The following is a 23,816-nucleotide window of genomic DNA, read 5'->3' as shown; positions in this document are numbered from 1 at the left end:
TTTTGCTATCATGCCATGTTGGTGGCTCAGGGGACCAGGAGAGGTGGTGCAGCTGAACTGGAAAATCTTCCTCACTCTCTGCTCATTGTGGCTGTGCATGGCTGACCTGGTGACTGGGAGCCCCGGCCTTCTCCTGATGACTGCAGGAGGAAGATGCCAGTCTTGTGCAGCTGTGGACGACAGCCTCAGTATTGCCCTTTCATCGTCTTCGTGTTCTGCCATACTTTTATATGCTGTCATGTAAAAGCCAATTGTTTGCGAGGCGTGGTTGTTTGTAAGCCCGACTCGCTGCTACAGAGAAAAATCTCACTTATGTTGAAGGAGTTAGGCCTCTGGTGTTGCTCATTGAACCTTTCTGAACTGTATTACGCCACGATGCACTCATTAGCCATGGTAGCCGTTCAGCCAGGCAGCCGTTTGTCTTCAGTTGAAATCTAAACTGACTCAGTGTTCCAGCTATAAATGACTTTTTAAACGTCTTTTTAAAAGCTGGCAAACTTACGGACTAAGCATCCTACACTGTACTCATTAAGACAGCTGGCCTTTTAATAAGAACTGTAATTTGTTTATTACAGAGGAAAATAGGAGCTCCTGCAGACAAACTCGAATGGTGTCTAACATGCCACCGGGCATAGAATTTGACAAGTCTGGATTTGGACCTGAGCATCTACCGGGAGTTAGGGGTTCTTGTTTTCTTTTGATTTTTTTTTTTTTTTTCGGAGCTGGGGACCGAACCCAGGGCCTCGCACTTGCTAGGCAAGCACTCTACCGCTGAGCTAAATCTCCAACCCTCTTCTTTTGATTTTTAAACAAAGAAGGGACCCAATGTCATATGCGTTGTCTTGCTTTCAGGTCCTTTTCCTTCTATTTGGAGACATTTAGTTAGAAAACCCAGCTTTGCTATCTGACATGGCAACGGCTCTAGAATTTGTGAATTCAGTGACAGGACAAGACCTTTGTGAGTGTGTGTACATAGGGTGTGTGTGTGTGTGTGTGTGTGTGTGTGTGTGTGTGTGTATAGGTGCCAGGTGCACATGTGGAGGTCACGGGGCAACCATGGGAATGGGTCTGTCCGTTCCATTTATCACAGAGATCTCTTTATTGTTAGCCCCTGCGTATTCCGGGAAGAGGAGGGTAAGAAGGCCTCCTCAGAGAGGGGATATGTGAACCAAAGCTGATGGTTATTTGACAAGAGATGTGTGTAGATCTGGGTAAAACATCCCAGACCCAGAATGGCTGAAGGGATGGGGTTTGAAGTAGGATAGGGACTGTGGGCTTAAGAAACTGTGGTGGCGGGGAGTGGGGGTGGCCAGGGCGACTGGGGAAGAGGGCTAGAGAAGCAGAGGAGAGCAGCAGATCAGGGAGGTCACCGGTGCTCACATACTCTGTGTGTCCCAGGCCACCGAAGGAGGCTGAATGTTACCCTTTGATGGGTAGGGGACCACTTGGGACTTTCAACACGGATCTGTGGCCACCAGCTTCAAATGTGTGTTGTCGAAATGGTTCTTTCAAAATAGACATAATTTTCCTTTATATTTTGTAGAATAGACCAGAGGGCTACCATTTGGCCAAAGGATGCTTTTGGAACTCAGCAGGACTTACATGAGGTAGGTGGAAAAAATTACGGGTTATACCAACAGGAGCTAGCCAGTTTCAGAATTGCCTGTTCTCACAGCACCAGCAAAGACCATGTTTCCCCCCCCCAATTAAAACTTTTCAGTCTTTTCACTCCTAAGCGAACTTTTTAGTTCTGATAATAAAATGTTACTTCTCTAATGTTCTTCCTTGTGTTGGAGCAAAGAGCTTAAAATGGTATTTTCGAGACTGCTCACCATACCTTGGCCCTTGCCCAAGTCCAGCTGTCATTTCTTTGTCTACTTTCCAGCCTCACTTCGGGATTATATAACCAGGGCTGCGATAATTAACATTTGTAGAACTTTCCCTTAATTGAATTTTATCTGGATTTCCCCTTCTCTGTTTCCCACTGACTAGTGTTTGCAGCCTCAAACATAATTGGGCTGACTGTTCATTCGCTGAGCATAACTCAAGTCAATGTCTGCACCCTAGTTCTCCTCATATGCTTTGAGATATGGGGGCCCTGGTTTTCAGTCCAAATCGCATCCCATTACACTGGACAGTGCATTAGTTAGCTCGTTCTAGAGTTTCTTTGAAATATGTAATTGGATTGTAATGTCGGAAATCAGTATGATATAATCAGATCGCCTGCTGCTGCGAATGCCTTGGCTTGAGACGCTGGTTTGGAATACTCAGCTGGTTTCTCTCACCCTCATTAAGTTGGAGCAGCGGGTGGTATTCAGTGTCTCTGATTAGTATCATAGCCAAGAAGATAAATAGGCTTGATACTCAGATGCCCAGGAGAGAAAGGAGCAGCTTCAGGCAGATTGTTAATTTAGCATTTTGAAGATATGGTCCTCTTCTGTCCCTTAGTTCCCAGATCCCATAAAAGGCACTTAAATATGTGATTTATCTTTCTTAGATGATGGTGGTGGTGGTGGTGGTGGTGGTGGTGGTGGTGGTGGTGGTGGTGGTGGTGGTGGTGGTAGAATTGGTAGAATTTGACAGAGAAATTAAACCAGGTGTTTGGCTAAGCCAGGTTAAATGGCTAAATTCACCACAAATATCATTAATCTAACACACATGAGATTGTCGAAGGCTGTTAAATTTCTGTGTGTTCAGACACAGCCTTCGAGTAGCATGTGACTCACGGTGGAAAAGAGCGAGGAGCTTGAATCTGCACACGTGTCTGTCTTCCTTTCTGTCAGCGAGCAGAAAGCAATATGGGAATCCTCAGAGGACTGTTTTTGAAGCGCAATACTAGGGAGTGGGCGTGGCTTGGACGTAAGGGCGTGGCTTAGATGAGGGCGTGGCCTCGAAGAATCACTGTTTTTTTTTAAGCTCGGAGAGAAACTTTGAGTTTTGCGATTGGAAATGACGGGAATACTGAGATGGCTTGAGCAGTTTCTAAAAAGCTCTGTCTGTTCTCCTGTTCCTCCCTGTGTCGCGTCTGCAGATCGTATGGACTGTGCGTAGGCCTTGTGCTTCAGTGTGGAGACCTGGGTCACCTCCAGGCCAAGGTGGCTCCTCCAGACCGGGTGTGAGAACACAGAAAACATGTGTTCAGAGTAGTTCGGTTCCAGTTCACTGGGCAGGCTGAATGCGCAGGCCCACGACCTTGCAGGCAGTTCCAGCTGTGATGAAAATATGCGGCATGGAAAGAGAATGCAGAGAAGCTGGGAGAGAGGGGGCAGCAGAAGCGAGGTCAGCACTGTGGTGTGAGGGACGGTGTGGTCGCACTCAGAAACATCTCAGAGAGTGTAAATCTAAAACGTGTGTTAAACTTAACACTACATTCTTTTATGAAAAAAATCCACTAATATCTTCCTAAATGATGGTCCTATGGGGCATGCATATATATATAAAATGAATGTATGTAGAATATGCATACAGAAAAGTATTCCTAGGCAGTATATGACCAATATCACATTTCTCCATCAGTCTGGAGTATCTAGTTCTTGACTTTGGTTTTTTGATAGGATTTTGGTCTCCATTCTACCCTCTTCACATGTCTCTGGGGCTGTGAATCTGCTCTCAAACACCTGACTGTGCACCTGCCACTCATTCACCTGAGCTGTCTGGCTCCACACACCTGACTGTGCACCTGCCACTCATTCACCTGAGCTGTCTGGCTCCACACACCTGACTGTGCACCTGCCACTCATTCACCTGAGCTGTCTGGCTCCACACACCTGACTGTGCACCTGCCACTCATTCACCTGAGCTGTCTGGCTCCACACACCTGACTGTGCACCTGCCACTCATTCACCTGAGCTGCCTGGCTCCACACACCTGACTGTGCACCTGCCACTCATTCACCTGGGCTGCCTGGCTCCACACACCTGACTGTGCACCTGCCACTCATTCACCTGAGCTTTCTGGCTCCCCCTCTGTAAGATACCTAGACTTACAAATCAATCTGTTTCTCATCCATTTTCATCTTCAGGCCGGGCTGTTTTGCCTTGTCCATATTACTAATAGATCACTTTAAAGCACTTTAAAGCTAGAATAAGGGGAAACAACGGTATTGACCCACTGTAGCTCATAAATGTTATTTCTCATTTAAATCCCCACGAAGAAGCTAACAGGATGGTAAAGAAACTGAATGGGCATCTTTCCCACCAAGCAGTGATGCCACGTTAGAGCCCCAGAGATTGTTAGCTGGTTCTAACAGGAGAGCACAGCTACTCAGGTCGCATTGAGAGAAGAATGGCTCTTCTCCATGGGAGAAGGTTATCTTCCTTGATTAAGCATAAAGCCTCTGGAGAGATACACAGAGAGGTGGGGAAGAGAAGGAAAGAACCAGGTAGCCCTACCTAGATCTGCTGAATCAACCCTGGTGATCAACTGGGTGGCAGATGTCATAGCTGTTACTCAAACCCTAGACTGCTTATCACAGGATGTCAACTAATTTGAATCTCGGATCTTTCAGACTGGAGAGAGGTTTTGAATTTAGTTGGCTCTTTTCAGTCCTTTTAAAAAAAATATTTATTTATTTATTTAATGTATGAGTATGCTGTAGCTGTCTTCAGACACACCAGAAGGGGGCGCCAGATCTCATTACAGTTGCAAGCCACCATGTGGTTGCTGGGACTTGAACTCAGGACCTTCGGAAGAGCAGTCAATGCTCTTAACTGCTGTGATATCTCTCCAGCCCAAGGCTTTTCCCTCTTAACAGGGTGATTCTACACTGTTTTGATTATTCTCATCGCTTATAGTATTTAGTTGAGGGTCCTGTCATATTCTGGGTTGAGACTTCCTCATGATCAACCTTCTAAGTCCAGATGGGTGTCTTAGGGTTTCCATTGTTGTGAAGAGATACCCGGACCAAGGCAACTCTTAGAAAGGCAAACATTTAATTGGGGCTGGCTTGCAGGTTTAGTCCTACTATCATAACAGGAAGCATGGTGGCATACATGCAGACATGGTGCTGGAAAAGGAGCTGAGAATTCTGCGTCTTGATTGGAAGGCAACCAGGAGAGACGGGCATCCTCAGGCAGCTAGGAGGAAGCTGTCTTTCTGCAATAGGTGGCGCCTGAGCATAGCAGGAGACCTCCAAAGCCCACCCCCGCAGTGACTCACTTCCTCAGACAAGGCCACACCTAACAGTGCTACTCCCTGTGGGCCAAGCCTATTCAAACCACCACAATGGGGAAACCATGTTATATGAATGACATAGATGCTGATCACTGTTTTTTACTGGTCTCATTGGTGGTCACCAAGTTATAAGAGGAGGGTAGGGAGTGGCCGAAGATCTGAAATGTCCATTTGTTGAAAGCTGCCATTTTATTTGTTAATTGTACGGTCATTTATATAACTGTCCTCTAAAGTGGTGGTCTGAGACCCTTTGGAAACCAACCGACCCTTTCACAGGGGTCACCAAATACCACCAGAAAATATATATACATCACAATTCATAATAGTAGCAAAACAAAATAGCAATGAAAATAATTTTATGATTGTGGTCACCAAAACATGAGGAACTGTATTAAAGGGTTACACTGTTAGGTTGAAAACCACCACTCTAGAGGAAAATGGTCACTTAAAAATTGTTCACGACATATGTCTCGGATTCTCTGCTGATCTTTTCCCTCAGAGATGCCATGAAGATGTCCTGTGTTTAATAGTGAGGTGTCAGATAGGCTTGCTTCTGGGTCTGCCTTTATCTAGTATGTCAAAACACCAGCCAGGCGGTCAGCCACGAGATGAAAAGCTCTTAAGAAAGCTATGTTTTAGATCCTCCTTAAGTTTCTAGCCAACAATCTACTTAGTTTGGGTCTTAGTTGACCCCATCAGTCACCCTAGCGATGTGTTTATACTTCTAGGGTTGCTTTTAAGTTGGTTTGACTTCATGAAAGTAGGGAGATTTCTGGGGTTGGGGATTTAGCTCAGTGGTAGAGCGCTTGCCTAGCAAGTGCAAGGTCCTGGGTCCCCAGCTCCGAAAAAAAGAAAAGAAAAAAAAGAAAGAAAGAAAGTAGGGAGATTTCTATATTTATGTGTAGGGTCCACTTTCATGTTCAACAAACAACCGTAGAGAAGATGCTTAAAGTAATACTGGATTTAGTCCCGAGTTGTGTGGTACTTTGACTGGAGTTCTACCTACCAGGACCAATGTCTTCATTACTTTTCTATTGCTGTTAATAATACTCTGACAAAGCACCTTAAGTGAGAAAGGGCTTATTTTGGATCCCTGTACCGCAAGTGTACACAGTGGGGAAGACATAGTCGCAGGGACAGGAAGTCAACTGGTTACATGCACCACACAGAGGACAGAGTGGACAGGAAGTGAGGCCACCTTGTGGTTCCTACCTAGTGACTCGTTTCCTCCAGTAAGCTCCACTCTTCCAGGTTCCATAACTTGTTCCAACAGTGCCACCCGTTGGAGATCGAATGCTCTAACACCTTTATCTGTTGAGGTAAAGTCCAAACAACAGAATACCATGTAATTTTCAGAACTGGTGTAGGTGATAAGGTATAGGTGACAAACTGAGCATGAAACTAGTACTCAATGATCTGATATCAATAGAAAGCTTCATCGAGTCTTAGTGACTACTGTACAAAGGTGATGATGATTTTAAGTGTCTACAGAACATCAAAGCAAAGGGTTAGCCCTTCCTTCACATAGTACAATTGTAGAATGTTGGTTGTGTTATGTTTGCCCTAGTAATTCAACATCACCCTCAGTGTCTCTCCAGTGTAAAGATACATGGATACTTAAAATTTGTTAAAAGTGGAACAGTCAAACATTTGAGTGCTGTCTTTGGTCTCAGTGTGTGTCTACATACACGTGTCTACATACTGTGTCTCTGGGAGGAGGGCATATGTCCTTATCAGCATGTAGAATGTATGACAGAGATATTTTGGCATCAGACCATAAAGACCTCAAGAAGGTAAGAGTTACCTCTTGGTATTGTTTGGTGATTAGCTCCAAGAGCCCCCCCCCACCCCAACAGTTATAAAATCCATGGATTATTAACCCCTTATGTAAAATGGTGTGGTATTCATAAGCAATCTGATCACACCTTCCTGCATACTTTAGCTCTTCTCTAGATAGCTTAATACCAATTTAAGATACAGTCCAAGTAACTATTACACTGTATTGCTAAAGAATGCATATTCTGTGTACATCAAATACAGACAATTTAACAGTAATTTTTGACCTGTGGTGGGTTGAATTGATGGATGCAGAAATTCACGAATTTGGAGGACTGGCTTTACTGTTTGAGATGTCTTCTTCAAAATTACTTTAATAATTTTGCCTGTGAAAATAAATAAAATGAAATAGCCCATGAAAGGCTTCCATGACGCTCCAGTGTTGGCCGAGAAGTGTTTTTTCCTGTTAGGAAAGACTGCTGCATCTTTCTATTTAAGTTAAAACCCAGCCTATAGAGTTAGACCCGAGTTCAGGTTCTACTGAAGACTATTTTGAAGCATCTGACATCTTCTTGAGACAGGGTTTCTCTGTGTATCTCTGACTGTCCTGGAATTCATTCTGTAGACTGGGCTGGCCACAGACTCAGAGACCTGCCTGTCTCTGCCTCCCGAGTGCTGGGATTCAAAGGCGTGCGCCACCACGCTCAGCTGAGTTTTCTATTACTATTATGGTATAACAGGTCACCAAGACCTTAATGGCTTCAAACATCCATTTCTTAGCCCATGGTTGTATAGAGCAGCAGGAGTCTCTCCGCTCAGCTTTGTGTGAAAGAGACATTAAGGCATCAGCCAGAGTTTTATCTGGAGGAGGGGCCATGGGAAAATTCCTTCAGGTTGTTGCTTTAACTCAGGGTCTTGTCACAAGACTGTCATGTCTGCCCCCTTGCAGCTTGGCAGCTGGGTATAGCGTTCAACTTCTGAGTCTGCCACACTCTGCTCATGTGACTGGCTGGCTCTCCCTCAAGCCAGCTATATTGCTCGCAATCTGCCTCTGTTTCTAATTCCTCTGATGAAGCCTTCTGGCACCAGCTGGAAGAGGCTCTGCTTTTAAAGATTTTACTTGATTTGGCTAGGCACACCCAAATAATGGCTGTATCTTTTGCCAGCTGAGTTAGAACTCAACTACCTCTTGGTGGGGGTCGGGGGGGAGCCCTTCAAGCCAGCGCATAGATTAGTATTTGAATAACCAAGGTATGAAAACCCTGGGGGCCACCTTTAGGGTCTGGCCTGCCTTCTAATAGAATTACAGTCTTCCAAAACTAGAGAGTTCTGCAAAGCCTTACCCTGAGTCTCAATCATGAGGTGGGGCATTTATCCTTGAACTATTTGCCATGACCTTGGAGCTTGGAAGGAGCTGGCTGGCTACTAGAAGCCCGAATTTCCCCCTTCCACGCTGGGAATGCGGTTTGTAGAGGATGGATAATTGGATGTCTGGAAGCATCAACTCCAAGGTAATTTTCCTCTTGGCTAGATCACGGCAGGATGTCGCTGGACTTTTTTTTTTTTTTTTTTTTTTTTTTTTTTGGTTTGGTTTTGAGTCGGAATAAAGTGACCTTGCTCCCCTACCAAGGGTTCTTCTTCCCCAGCTGGAGCAGTGTCCTGTGAGTCATTTAATTTTAGCCACCCTTTGTTGTCAGTGTCAGCTGGGACCTCTCGTGGCCACCGTTGTCATGGTATGAGTCCTAATTCTCATTCCCAGGTGAGTGAGGCAGACAGCCAAGGAGCTGGACTGCTTTTAGAGCTGGTCGATTCTCCCCCTTTCCTTCAGAAGCCACTCTCCAGCCAGGCTGCTTATTTCTAGGAGAACCAGGTCTGGAATCCTAAACGGCTGCTGTAAGTAAAGGAAGAGGCCACGCCAATCCCAGCAGGTAACCACATTAGCTTGGAGAAGCAGCTGACTCATCCTCGTTTGCTTCCTCCTTATCAGCTGTCCCCATGGTTCCCCAATTCTTTGCTTTGGTGCCACATCTCCATTCTTTTCCTTTTTATTCCCTTAATTCCCGCCCCATCCCACTTCCGGCTACTAGTTCCCGCCCCCTCATCCCACTTCCGGTTACTAATCTCTCGCGCCCCCCCCCACGCCCACCTCTATTTTGATGAGAACCCGAAGAGTTCCATAACTGTTAGGGGTCAGCCCATGCCGCAGTGTTTGCTGCTTTCTGACAAAAGGATAAATGCAGAAACCACGTGGCTCAGGTGCTTTCCAGGAAGGTAACGTCCATGAATAGCTCTTCCATTTTTATGTGAATGTGCATACATGCCTATGGGTCTTAAGGCCACATTTTGTCTGGGTGCTATGACTTTTGCGTTTCCCTCCCTCCCTCCCGCAAGGAAATGATTATGCATTTCAGTACTATTTGTTGAGAAGCAAATGGATACCCAGACCCAGGACTGTTTTGGAGAGTGGAGAGGGGGCTGGATAGACGAGTGAGCACTGTCAACGCAACATCCAAGAAGTTCGCAGGGACACATACCAGGGTCCTAGAGCTTAGCTGTCCTTGCATGGATGCATTGCCTGTCTCTTTGCATGTTAGACAATTACAGCGCTTCTTGGGGCCATAAAGCACAAGCCTCAGGGCAGGAAGATAGAAAGTTTTCAGATTTCCTGACACAGTATTAGCATTTGGGGAAATAGCTATGTTTTCCAGTACGATCCGTCATCCTTACGAGACAAGAGCTTCGCTTAGGACTTCCAGCAGGAAAGTTACTGGTTTCCAATATTCAGCAATATCCAGAAAGTGAGTTAAAGTAGTGCCTTCAGAAATGAGAATGGGCTTGGGGGCTGGCAGGGAGGGGTCGATGGTTTGCCCAGTGACGCAGAATGGACAAAGTAAGGGATCAGTGGGTTTTCTGTAGCGTTCATTTCCTACCGAGTTTAGTTAGTTTAGTTTAGTTTTTGTTATGAAAATGGATGTCTGCCTTGTGAGTGCAATACCTCTTGAGGCCAGAGGGGGCCTCCCTAGAGCTCTCTAGAGCTGGAGATTTAGCTCTGGTCTGGCGTTGAGAACCGTAACTGGGTCCTCTGCCAGTGTGCTTACCACTGAGCCATCTCTCCAGCTCACTGACATTAGTTTTGAGTTTTTTTTTTTTTTTTTTTTTTTTAAAGACTGATATAAAGTGCTGTAGGAATGGCTACAAGAGGAATACTGTGATCAATACTATAGAGCCCAACAACTGAGGACAAGACAAAATGGTATGGCTTTCTCATAGCGCTTTGCTTCTTAGCAATTCCCCCCGGGAAATGCACTCTGTAAGCGATACGTGTTTTGTTTATGGAGGAAAAAGCCGTACCTAGAAAACCTCTGACTCAGAATATGAGATTATGAAGGTCTGTTTCCTGTCCTGTGATTTGCTTGTTAGTTTAGTGAGGTAAGGACAAGAAGAGTCTCACCATAAGCTGTGATAATCAGAGCTCCCCACCTCCAGGCTGAAATCCTTTGGCTGAAAGGAAGAGCTGTTCTATTACTGTGTGCTGCAGCTGTGCCATTTCTCGTCTTTTTTAAAAAAAAAATGTACGGACAGGATGCAATCAAGATCTGGATACTTTGGTCAGCACTCTGGCTCCCTGGTAGGAGTAGCTGCCTCTTAGTTCTGTTAGCAAGAAAGTGAGGGAAGCTTGTTAGCATCCTGCACAGAGGGGAGCTGGACTGTGTGAATGGAGGTGTGGCCTGACGCAAAGCATGCTGGGTTATAGGCATACAGTCCCCGGGGAGACTAACTACAGCTTAGCGCCTCTACAGGGAGAGAGAATCTGGGCTTCTCAAAGCAGCAATTCCCTTTCACGGGGGACACCTATCACCACTGGAAAACACGGAGTTACACATTGTGGTTAATAACAGCAGTAAAGTTACAGTTACAAAGTAGCGAACGAAAATAATTTTTTTGGTTGAGGAACTGTATTAAGGGGTTGCAGGGTTAGGAAGGTAAGAACCGCTGTCTTAGAGACATCAACATTGGAAGAAGCCCCATTTTGTTTGGTGAGAACATTGAGAGTCTCTGAGTAGCCCTTTGGGAGGTGACCTGTTGATCTCGCGTACCTCATATTTTATAATTCCAAGTGTGTGTGGGTCTAGATCCCAAGGGAAGGTCAAGGCTAGAAGACAGTGGGTGTGGCACCAGTGCAGGGAAAAGTACTTGTCCCTGGGCTGCGGTATTAATCAGGCAACCAAGATACTGTTCAGGGTGGGTCAGGGTCTCAGAAGATAGGGCACTTTTTCTCAAGGTCTTTATAGACCTTGGGGACTTTTATTAAAGTTTTCTTGCTCCAGACCTCATAAATCGGAACAAAGATGATATGATTTGGGGAATGTATGTATTTTGTAAACTCTCAGTGGGTTGTTTGTTTGTTTGTTTGTTTTTTAAATAACCTTGGAGTTTATTAACCAGAACATCGGAGGGTCTTCAGATTCAACACTCAGAGTCCCATCCTTCCAAAACTAAAACTGACAGGTAAAGACAGTCTTTTTACTGATAGACCCTACTGTTGTCCCAGCCCCCAAACAAGTAGATCACTGTAGTGATGTCAGATTACCAGACACAGACAAGTTCAAAGAGGAAGCGCCCTCCATCCAGCCCTCCTCATACATACACACATGACTGGCTCATGGTTTCAGAAGATGCAGTCCATCATGGTAGAGAAGCTCTGTTTACATCGTTCCAAGTAGGAAGAAGAGGGAGGGGACCTCTCATTCTCAGTTTGCTTGCTTCCCTGTCCCCTTCAGTGGGCCCTTCATAGGAGGATGCCAAAGAGGATCTGGGGGGGCTCTGGGGATGTCGGAGCAGGGAGCAGGCGAGTGCATGTAAGCTAAGGAACGGTCTTGTGTGTTCATCGAGAGCGTACGTGGGCTTGGGAGCTTATGCCCATGATTATGCAAACTGAGGGAACTATAGTAGTAAGTAGATGTCTAGGGACTGACCCGCATCCCAGGTTTTCAGCAAGGTTCCTGTTCAGTGTGCTTCACATCAGAGCGAGAACTACGTGCGCTTCCTAGAAACATCAAGGGATGGGAAGGTGCCGCCAAACCCCTTCCTAGAAACCAGACATGAATGGCTCCTGCTCTCTAATTGCACGCTCGCAGATGAAGGCTCCTCAGAATAGTTCTCCTGCAACCCACCCATGTGGGTGTTCTCTCTCTCAGCCCCGCTAAAGTGGGGCCCGAGTAATTGCAGAGACGGGAAAATGAGTATTTTCTAAAAGGAGATGCGTGCGCTCTATTGTGTGAAAAAGAAAAGTTAACTTTAGAAAACCGTTACCTAGGCTGTGCAGTCTTCTCCCCGGTCCTCTCATAGGGCGTGCTGGGCAGCCAGGAGTGATTATCATTCCTGATGGGAGGGTTCTTTGCAGTGTTATCTCCCTCTTGACTTTAGGTGCCCTACTATGGTGACTTTGTGGGTAAGCTCGGGAAAGCATCAGCAGGCTAACCAGAGTCTGGAGACACCATGGTCTTGCAGAAATCATGTAGGAGAAGGGCTGGACAGCAGGGTAGCTTCCAGACTGCACCTTTGTTTCTCTGTAGAGGGGAAAGTATGTCTTTGTGCGAAAGGTCACCAAGTCCGATGTGATTGGTTCGGGAAATGGCTGGGTTGTCAATTTCTCCTTCCGAAGCTTCCCAGCTTCCCAGCGTGGATGTAGGGAAATAAAGCTTTGCTGCTTGTTGACTGATTAACTGCTTCCTTGTTGGACTGGAAGCTCCAGGAGGAAGAACCTGACTGATGTCAGTCTCTCAGTCTTCATGCAAGCCTTGAGAACGCAAGCATCACGTGGCTAGCACATCTGCACAGACCCTGCCAGTGCAGGGAGGTATCCTCGGGGCTCTTTGGGTTAGCTCTACGGTGCCTCCTCCTGACTGGATAGGCTAGGTATCTCCCATCATTCTCTGGGCAGACATAGGGATGATGGCGGCATTGGCTTACAGTTCAGTCTCTGCACTGTTACCCTGGGATCCGTGCAGACCCATCCTACAGGGTGTCCATGTGAGGAGGACTCTACTGAGGAGGGCTGTGGGACCCAGCAACAGGGAATGGGGTGGCACGTGGTGGGGACAGAAGGGCTTCTGAGATCCTTCTGTTCTACTGTCTTGTCTTTGTTCCCCAGCAGTTATCTTCCCTTCTGCTTAGAGGTTTCCCTGGATTGCTGACGTCCGTCCCTTCTGCCTTGATCTTATTTCCTGGTCCTCCTCCTCCTCCTCCTCCTCCTCCTCTTCCTCCTCCTCCTCCCCATTCCTTTATGCTTGGTTCTCTCCACTGTCTCAGAGAGGACCAACCCAGCCATGGGAGTAGATGTCCTGCGTTACTCACTGTTGTTCCAGTGAGCATGCATGAGGGAGAAGGTATCGTAGTGACAGCCGCTGGATATTCCCAGCTGTTTTCCAGGTTATGGCATCCGAACGCACTCCCACTTAGGGCCCAGAACCTTCAGAGTCTGATGTACCCCTGTGTCCCAACATCCCTTGCTGCTCCTCTAACTTGGTCGCTGGTTCTGCTCCAGTCTTGGTACCCACGTGCGCCAGCTTCTGCACCTCCGTCCTCGGTGTACGCACAGGCTTGGTTTTCCATTCAATAGAAGGGGACTCCAAAGTCATTTAGAATGAGGTTCCTGGTAGGTAAATGCAGAAGTAAAACCCTGGGAGGTAGATCGATGAGTCATGAACAGTAGGCACCTTGTGCCTCTCCACATGGCCAGACCTCTTCCCTACAGCTGGCCCTCCTAGCAGGGGCTCTAACCCATTACTGTTATGTCAGCTTCTTTTTACAGATGATGAAAAATAAGATTTAGAATAGCCATTATGCTTGCCCACAGTCGGGCAGGATACAGACCACAGAGGGCATCCCCTGTGGTTCTGTGGGAACCTGAAAGCCATCTTTTGAGTTGCAAATTACGAAAGAACACATAGGATCCTGAGCCAGGTTGCTGGCACCACATTTAAAAAAAAAAAAAAAAAAAAGACTGGGAACGAATCTCTTCGCTAGAATGCTTGCCTAATGTGCAGGAAGCCTTGGGTTCTTCCTCTCCACTGCCTAAAACCAGGTATAGTGAAACACATCCATAATCCCACAACTCAGGGGGATAGAGTCATGGGGATCAGAAATTCAAGATCATTCAGAACTCTAGGCTAGCCTGGGCTACATGTGACCCTGCCACTAAATAGAGCATTGGAAATGCCCACCTCCTTTTACACAAGATTCCTTTAAAAAAGTCAGTGTGAAATACGTTTACTATGAAAACATTTGTCCTAAGCCCCCGTAAATATACCACTCAGTCATACCAAGTTAATACGCCTTTCTTCGAATCCTTCACACCTGAATCTTTCTTCATCCCAGAGACCTGAAATTCTGAACCTATGAGACAACTCTCGCCCTTCCCCGACCGGCCCCCATCAGTGCTCTGCTTCCTGGTTTTATGGGTTTTCTACTCTCTCGTCTAAGTGGAATTACACAGGATTGATCTTTCTCCGGCTGGTTCGCTTCATTCTGTGGTAGCCTCTGTCAGTCACTGTCTTTCACTTGAATTTTGAGGGATGTTCTCTGTAAGGTCATCCATGTTCTGAGTGTCCATTCATCTGCCTGTGGACCCTTGGGCTCTGTCACCTGGGATTAGTCTCTGGGGGGTGCCATCGCAAAGCACCACAGACTGGGTAGCTTAAACAGCAAAAAAGTATTTTCTCACAGCCTTAAATTTGAAAGTTCAACATCAAAGTGCCCGCTTCTTAGTTTCTGATTGATTGGTGTCCACCAACTGATCGATACCCACCGACTGATTGATTGGTTCCCACCAACTGATTGGTTACCACCAACTGATTGATTGGTCTTCACCAACTGATTGATTGGTCTTCACCAACTGATTGATTGACGTCCACCAACTAACTGGTGTCCACCAACTGATTGATTGGTGTCCCCCAACTGATTGATGGTCACTAATTGATTGATTGGTTAGTACCAACTGATTGATTGATACCCACCAACTGATTGATTGGTATTCACCAACTGATGGTTACCTCCACCTTATTGGTTACTTCCAACTGATCGGTGTCATCCAACTGATTGGTGACTAATGGCTAGATTCTTCTAGAAACTTGGTGCCCTTGCTCTATCTGCTTCTCCTCTCAGCAGTCTTGAGCTCTCAGCTGCTGGAGACATGTCCCAGCAGGGAGAAGAGGGTCACGGAAGTCATCCACTCTCAGGTCAGGCTGCTTTGTCTGAGCCTTGGCTAATAGGAATCACCTCTGAGGGCGGACAGCGTGCATGTCATTTCCTGAACATATCTGTGCCTGGTGGAGGAGGGACCTGAGTTGCTGAGGTGCCCACTGCCTTCAGAACACCTGAGAATGTTTCAAACATCCCTCGGGGAGCATCGTGTAAAAAACACTGCTGTGGTGTCAGCTCAGTGGGTAAAAGCAGTGGGGAGAGCTGGTAGGGGGAGAGAGTGATGCTGGAGGAAATGCTCTGGTAAGTAGGCATACGGGAGCATTTAGAAAGCCGAGTGTTGTGAATTAGAGGCACGATGTGAAGGAATGGGGGTTGATATGATGATATTGGACATGCATGAAAAAGAATGTGGGGGCAGTCAGAAGTAAGGGTATGTGTGAAAGACGAAGAGTTGGAGGGTCATGTTAGTATGAGGGTGGTAGGTAGAGTAAGGGATGTGCTTGCAGAATAGGGTGTGGAAGTGGGGGGGTTGAGGTTAGCATGAAAATATATATAGTACCAGCATTTGGGGGTTAAGGTATGTTATAGTATATGTATTTGTGAGCGGCTTTGGAAGCAAGGTGCATGTGGGAGGTGTGTGTGTAGGTGTGTGGGGCAGGCAGGGGTGGAACCTAGAGTGGGGTGCCTCCAGTGTGTGCCTGTGTGTCATATGTGAGGGGGCGAATAGTGTAAGAGTGCCTGTGTTGGCAGGTTTGGGTATAGGGAAAGAACCAATGGCTTTGCTTCCCATGGCAGCCCTTGTAGCAGCTGGAGGCAGGCGGGTGGAATCGCTCCTGTAACCTGCTGAGCTGTCCCACTGTGGCCTCGAAAGTGCCCAGCCTGGACTCAGGCATGATTCATATTCACCTGCCAGGGGAATCAGTTTGCCCGGGGCTGCTGCATCATGTGTGCGTCAGTCTGCATGACTTGTTCTTACTAAGAACCTGGAAGAAATTAAAAATGCGACACGAGGGGGTAGGCGGGAGAATGGTACGGTAGGCTGCAAAAGATCAATTGCTCTCCACCAAGCAGCTGAGTTAGGCTAAAGGGACCAGGGCCGTCTCCCTAGACTCCGGTCCCCAGAGGAGGCAGCTGCAGCATTTCCCCCACACCCCCTGCAAAAGAAGTAACTTTAGAAGGCGTGCAAAGCTGGGTGAAGGAGCCCAGAAGCCCCTCCTAGGTGCCAGGCAGCCTCTGCAGCTGTAACTCTTTGTGTGCCGCGGTCTGCCGCAGTCTGTGTCTTGGAGGGACGGCGGCTTTTATGAATGGTAGCCTGGGAGTGGCCTAAGGTCTGGCTCCTGATGTCAGCACAGTGAATGAACAGTTGCGCGGAGGAGCGGTAAAGCCTCAGCACTTGCGAAGCGGACACCTTCTGAGATTGGCTCTCCAGATGCAGTGTCTCTTGCTGACGAAAGCCCAGGTCCCATGTGTCACAGATAAACCGTATATACGTTAGGACTCGAACGAGCCAGACATTGAAGCCGCATGAGGACCAATGCGCATCTGACTCGGGGACCAGCAGCTCCTTTCCCCCCGAAGCAGCAGCATTTAGCCGAGACCCCTTTCCTGCCAGGCACCGGTCGAAGGTGCCGGAGAGCTGCAGCCGCGGAGCTGTGTGTTAGGCACCCGCTTAGCTGGCTTCATGTTCTGCTTTTGTTGGCAGAATTCCTTGCTGAAGCTCCAAGCCCTCGAATCGGGTCTCTGCTCCGCGTTTCTGACCACCCAGGAAGAAGATGGCCAAGTGCACGGAGCGAAGGACCCGGCCCCAGCTTCCACGCAGAGCGTGCCTGCGGACAGCGTGGATCCTGCAGGTAAGAGGCAGAGTCTGGGGACGTCCCGTGTGGTACTCAGGAGACAGCCCAGCCTCCCTCCGCCGGGACTCCTGGCTCAAATGATGCAACATCAAAGCCCGAGCCCAGGAGCTGCTGAGAGGAAACGGGAGGATTTAGGATTAGCTCTCGAGGAGGCAGACTTTATTTAAATGGGAGTCAGCTGAAAGCGTCAGTCACAACTTCTTGTCATTTGCTCTGTAAAGAGGAGTAGTGTGCTCTACTTGGCTTAGACGGTCCTGTCTTAAAACTTAGCAGCTTTTGAGATACTGAGGACCAGGGGAGTTTCTCTGTGTATAACTGATCTTACGCTGATCATTAAGCACAGTAGGCAGGGGCGAGCGTCCAGCTCTTGGCTCATTCCCCTCGTCATGTATTCCCTTGTTCTTGGCTTCTTCTGAATTCTCCTTTCAAAAAGTCTCAAAATGGGTCTGAATTTTTTTTTTTCCTTCGCTTTTTTCTACTTTCAATCCTAGGGACAGCTGATTGGCTAGCCAACAGAAGGCAAATTAATGCTCTCAGGAAGAATTTGAGAGGAAGGAAATAGCGATTTACCTGAGGAGGGAGCTTCTCCTTCTCTGTACAAATCCGCCAGAGGCTCGCTGCCAGCTCCCTGGATTGGGGGCGGGCCTCAAAGGGCTTAGGGGAGCTCGCTCTAGAAGAGGCCTTTAAATCTCCAGGGGTTAGAGGAAGAGATTGAAAATGGCAATTCAGTTCAGCAGCACGGACAGCAGTTCTTAACACACTTCTGTTTAAGAATATCTCACGTGGTCTAAGCAGGTCGAGTGATCATCTGCAGCGTGGGAGTTTGTTTCAATTAACAGTGTTCATAGGAGCTGCTAAGGGTAGCTATTCCCCTTACTTACATTCCTATGAAACTGTGAAGGAACTGTTTATGCATTTGGTGATAGTCACTTTCTGAAGTGAACCGTGAAATAATACTTGTTGGCACGAGGACCCGAGGCCTAGGGGGACATAGTAAGTGGCAAAAGACTTCCCTGTGGCCACATGCCATTGACAATTGATGGCCTTCTTGGGTGATAGGTAAGCACCCCTCCTGTACTGGCCACTGTGTTTGGGTCAAATACTGGTAGAATACTGATTGGGTCAGGGGCCTAATCAGTGTTTTAAGTCAGATTGTCAGACATGTGGTCCCTCTTCTTCAACCCTGTATTTTTGCTTATTTATTTATTTATTTATTTATTTATTTATTTTATTTATTTATTTAATATCTGGATCATAGTCCCCCACCCTTAGTCAGCCTCTCCCTCTCCCAATCTCCCCAACATATCCTTTCTTTCCTTCCCTTCTCCTCTGATAAGAGAGAGGCTCTCCCTGGGTACCAACCCACCCTGGCACATCAAGTCACTGTAGGACTAGGCACATCCCCTCCCACTGAGGCCAGACAAGGCAGCCCAGTTAGAGGAACAGGATTCACAGGCAGGCACCAGAGTCAGGGACAGCCACCTGTCCACCCCAGTTGTTGGGGGACCAACATGAAGACCAAGCTGCACATCTGCTACATATGTGGGAGGAGCCTAGGTGCAGCCCATGAATGCTTTTAGCCAACCCTGGATTTTGTCTCTTCTAAAAAATAGCATATGCAACACATACAGAAGTCTAACGCAAAATTATAAATTAACCTTTGAACTGTCTGGTGTTTGAATTAGCTGCCCAAGTATCTAGCCTGGAGAGTTTAGTATTTGTTATTATGTTAGGGATAGATGCTTTTGGGGGGTGTGTTTTAATGATTTTTAATTTTTGAATATCAAGATGATTTTATGCTTTTTTTTTATTATGGGTAGATTGGGCTTTGAACAAACTTTAAAACCCTCTCGTGAGATGTAAATAAATTGTGAATTTATCTAGGGTCGTTCACAGAACTGGGCAAGCAAGACCTTCTGCGTTCAGTGAGTGACAAGTTGAAGGGACCGGGCAAAAGGCTCCTTTGAGACGGGGCTCTTGGGTTGGATACTGGATTTTTTAAAAAATTTTAGATTTATTTTTATTATTTTATGCACCACATGTGTTGTGCTTGAGGAAGGGGCAAACCTCCATGTAGGTACTGGGAGAGGAACCTGGGTCCTTTGCAACACTAACGAGTGCCCTTAACCCTCACGCCAACTCTCCAGCCCGTAGACTGAATTTTAAATGCAGAAAACTTGAAAGTACTGAGACCTCTGCCCAGGTTATAGACTCTGGAGAAACAGAGAAGGAAGGGTTTTCGTGGGCCCCCAAGAGTTTCTTCATCCAGCTGAGGAATTGTCAAGTTGAATTTGTAAAATGGTTCCATGGGATGAGGTTTGGTCTCACGGCACTCCCAAGTCACACTTTCACATGAGGAATTGTCAAGTTGAATTTGTAAAATGGTTCCATGGGATGAGGTTTGGTCTCACGGCACTCCCAAGTCACACTTTCACAGGAAGCCCGGGCGTTTTTTTAACTCACGCTGGTTACAGTTGGGAACAGCAGTTTGGCTTTTGCTAGTCAGAATGTAATCACAGCATTTGTTTCCATATTTTTCCATTTCCCAGCTCTTCCTACCGCGTCGTTAAATTCCTGGCCTCCTCATTTTTGCTATTTTCTTTCTCTCACCTTCCTCCACTCTCTCACTCACTCACTCACTCTCTCACTCACTCACCCACTCAGTCACTCAGTCACTTTCTCACACACTCACGCATGCACGCGTGTCTTGCTTGTATCTTATTTCAGGGCCGACTACTGGGTATTGGATAACCAGTCAGGGGGCTGCTCCCTGGGGAAGACCTACTTCTCTTACCCTCAACAGTTGCCTGAAGTCCTTTGTCTAGGGGTGGGCCCTGTGGGATGTCCAAACCTTCCGTGGTCACAGATCGATCAGCAGTTTTTAATCGATAGGAAGTGTATATGGATTTCTGGGGTTATTTTATCATCATCATCATCATCATCATCATCATCATTGCTATTTTGGAATTGTGAGTTTGTGTGTGTGTGTGTGTGTGTGTGTGTAATACCTGTGCATGAGTACATGTGTGTGCATGCACATGCACTTAAATCCCCGTCAAAAAGAGGACTGTATAAGATTATCCCAAATGTGTGTATGCCTGACTGTGTGCATAGCAGAATACATTTGTGTGTATGCCTGACTGTGTGCACAACATAGTACATCTCTGTGTAAGCCTGACTATGTGCACAAGGTAATGCATCTGTCTGTGTGCACCTGTGTACTCAATGTAATAATACATTTCTCTGTGTTTGTATGCCTGACTGTGTGCATAATGTAATACATGTGTGTGTGCAACTGACTGTTTGCACAACACAATACATCTGTGTGCATGCCTGACTATGCGCACAATGTAATACATCTGTGTGTGTATACCTGACTGTGTGCTCACTGTAATAATACATCTGTGTGTGCACAATGTAATACATCTGTGTGTGTGCACAACATAATGCATCTGTGTGTATGCCTGAATATGCTCACAATGTAATACATCTGTGTGTATGCCTGACTATGCTCACAATGTAATACATCTGTGTGTGTATGCCTGACTATATGTTCAACGTAATAATACATCTGTCTGTGTGTACCTGACTGTGTGCACAATGTAATACATCTGTGTGTATGCACCTGACTGTGGGCACTACATAATACCTCCCAACTCTTGGTAAAGGAATTCCCTGCCTGTGTCACAGGGTTTCTCAAAACCATAATAAAATAGTGAAGCAGGTGAAGTTAAAAAAAAAAAAAAGATTATCCCAAATGACCACAAGTCCATAGAAGATTATATTAAAAATGTAATCGCCATGTTAACAGTAGATTTAATAATTAGTATAAGCAGGGATAAAACCCACCCAATGATTTTTATAGGAATTCCTGGATATGATTTGCCAGCGATGACTACTAATGGTAAGATTCCCAAATAGAAGTCGACGTCACTATAAAAAGGTTTGGATTCAATTTAGACTTAATTAGTACATGACTTGAGTTACTTAAAATCTCGAAGTACAGGTGTGAACTGATAGAAGGGCAGCATCTTGTCTGGTGGTTCAAACCTTGGTCTCTAAGTCAATTCATGGGTTTCGAAGTTTCTACTCACTCGGTAAGATGCCTGGCATGGCATCTTGTACTATGAAGCCAGTTTCAAACCGTGCCTGCCACAAGATTGGATCTCCCGGTGCCCTGTAGGCACGGTCTGGTCAACAACATTCTAGAGACTTCTTACACTCCCCCATCGTCATCAGGAAGATTTACCCACATGGAGGCTTTCACTCTTTACCTTAAACAGTTTTGGGTACCAGTCCCAGAGTCTGCATATTTTATAAACACCCTGAGCAACAGGACCCGAGAGTCAAGAGGATAATTTCTCGCAGAGAGGATTTCAAGGCTTCAGACTTTGCTTTACCGTTGTTATCAACGGACCACAGGACACTTAAGACTCAGAGTCCAGGGTCAGACCAGTCAACTAGGTCATATCAATCAATCTAGGTCATATCAATCAACTAGGTCATGTCAATCAACCCAGGTCATATCAACCTTCACACATTAACATTGAGATTGGAAAGGTACTCATGCACCAAAGTCACAGGCAGGGGAGATGGCTTATGGACAAGGACTGGGGGGTAGATACATCTTAAGAATACAGGGGTCTTTGGAGCAAAGTGATAGGTAATTTGAGAGCATTGGGAGGTCCATGAACTGTTTTTGCTTGTGGAGAATTGTGGTTTGGGGCTAAAATGTCTCTCACATACTTGAGGAGTCCTCGGACCCAAATATGATCTCGCATAGGTCATCCTACCTGTAACTTGTCAAACACATCATGTAAGATAGAAAGTGATAGTGTGTGGGTCTTTGTGTCGCCTTCTGGTTGACCCTGCTGCCCTTATGAATGGGGCGACTCCTGTCAGAAGAGTCTAGAAATCTAGCTGACTGGCTTTCTACTGTTTTAGGGTAGAATAAGAGTCAGTTAATCATAGCCCGGAAGAGGGCCCTCTCAATGGCTTTAGACATGGCGGTGCCTTGAACTCTGACTCCCTACCTACAGAACTGTGAGAAAGGAACTTTCCATCTTTACTAGCCCCTTAGCGTCTGGCAGTTTGTCATAGTAGCGCAGACTGACTAAGACAGAAATCCATTTGGTAGTATCAAAACTCAATGTAGTTGGATCTGCATTTAGGGCTCAAGTGAATATTTTCCTTCTGGTCTCAGTGAATGCCTATGCTGGTGTCACTGGGTGGAAAGTGGCCTGAGGGTTGTCTCTATGATGGCTTTCCACTTTGCAGTCTGCACAGAGACAGTTTGGCATTTCTTACGGCCGAGTGTAGCCCTCGTTCTGTTTCTCCAAGGATGACTGTTAGAACGGAAGTTACGGTCAGCACTGTCCTTAAAGGTAGCTGAACACCCACGGCTCCAAACCTTCATTTAGGAGCGCACAGTTCTTCTTCTAAGATCTTGATTTGAGTAAGACAGTGATGTAGACCATCTGTTTTCTCTTAGAGGTTTCCCTGAGAATGATAGATCTTGTCTTAGTCTCTGTCAAAGTGGGCGCTGTCTTCTTATCCTTACCTCAAGACACCACACTTGACCAGAGTTGCGGATTACTTGGAAATAAATGCTAGTGAATCTCTAGAGGTCGTGGTTGCACAGAGTGCAAAGTTAAAAGGTAGGGATGAAGCTAGATGCTGGACAAGCTTCCCTGAACTCAGCACCATGTCAGAGTATCATGAAATATGTTCTTGTTGTAGCTATAGCTTACAGTTGGATATAGAGAACAGGGTAGTATCCTAGGTGTACCAATAAGTGGATATCATCATTCATATAACTGGATCCTTTATTTACCTGTGGGCTAGCCTCAGATAGGCTATAAAGGTTTTGTTGTATATCATTTCAACCTTGGAAGCTCACAGAGTCCCCAAATACCTCTTACATGCTTCGTTACTTATGGGGCTGTGTACAACGGCATGGGTTTTGTGTCTATATGTTTGCAAACCCTTCTTGAACCCTCTATCTATTATTGTTACATATAAAATAAGTATATTTTTATGTTCTAAATAAGTATATTCTTTATGTTAGTGGTCTACACCAAATGCTATATCTCCCTGGCCTCCAGCCAGTAGTACATGCATACATTTTGCCTGTATGTATGTATGTATGTATGTATGTATGTATGTATGTATATATATATGTATGTATGAGTACCATGTGTGCATGGATCCTCTGGAACTGGAGTTACACAAGGTTGTGGGCTGCCCCATGGGTTCTGGGAACTGAACTCCGATCTTCTGTAAGGACCACGAGGCCTCCTAACCACTGAAACGCATCACCAGGCCCTTGCTAGAACTTTTTGATCTTCTCAGAACACACCACCTGCTGCTTGAAGCACAAAACGGCTACTGATGTGCAAAGTAGCCCGACAGTAATTGCCCTCAGTCGACTTCAGCTGGGCTCCATTTTGTGTCCCTTCTGTTGGGCGCATTTGGTGATATTGGATATGGATTTAATAGTCACAACTAGGGTAGGTGTGTGCACTACTGGCTGGAGGCCAGGGATTCCTGCTAATCATTTTCTATAATGCACTGAAGCTGTGCCCTCCCTGACCCAAGGCCTCCAGCTCCCAGTGCCAGTAACACTTGGGCTTGGAAGTGTACAATGTAGCATTTGGTGCAGAACACTGACATAAACATACCTGATCTCTTGGCTTGCTTCCAATGGTTGAACGGATATTTCTGTCTTATCGTAGTAAAGTCAGGCTGGTTTCATCACAACCCCTAGATTAAAGAGGAGAAAATAACTCTGGAGAAGTCAGTGAAACTTGT

At 46.2% G+C, this 23,816-nt stretch overlaps 1 protein-coding gene across 11 annotated transcripts in view; it reads left to right on the top strand.

The window, feature by feature from the left end:
• Fam13c (family with sequence similarity 13, member C) overlaps positions 1 to 23,816 on the top strand; it is a 122,183-nt gene that overhangs the window by 65,194 nt on the left and 33,173 nt on the right. For 9 of the 11 annotated variants that reach the window (NM_001399503.1, XM_039099240.1, XM_039099238.2 and 6 more), the window contains 2 exons: positions 1,544 to 1,607; positions 16,856 to 17,003. In NM_001399503.1, the coding sequence (NP_001386432.1) occupies positions 1,544 to 1,607; positions 16,856 to 17,003 (212 nt within the window). Of the gene's footprint in view, positions 1 to 1,543; positions 1,608 to 2,639; positions 10,202 to 16,855; positions 17,004 to 23,816 lie in introns of those variants that run through there. The other 2 variants (XM_063279082.1, XM_063279081.1) reach the window with 2 other exon arrangements.

This window comes from Rattus norvegicus, chromosome 20 (genome assembly GCF_036323735.1).
Source record: "Rattus norvegicus strain BN/NHsdMcwi chromosome 20, GRCr8, whole genome shotgun sequence".
Taxonomy (NCBI): domain Eukaryota; kingdom Metazoa; phylum Chordata; class Mammalia; order Rodentia; family Muridae; genus Rattus; species Rattus norvegicus.
Note: the sequence above shows the minus strand (reverse complement) of the source record. Positions and strands in the feature narration are given on the sequence as shown.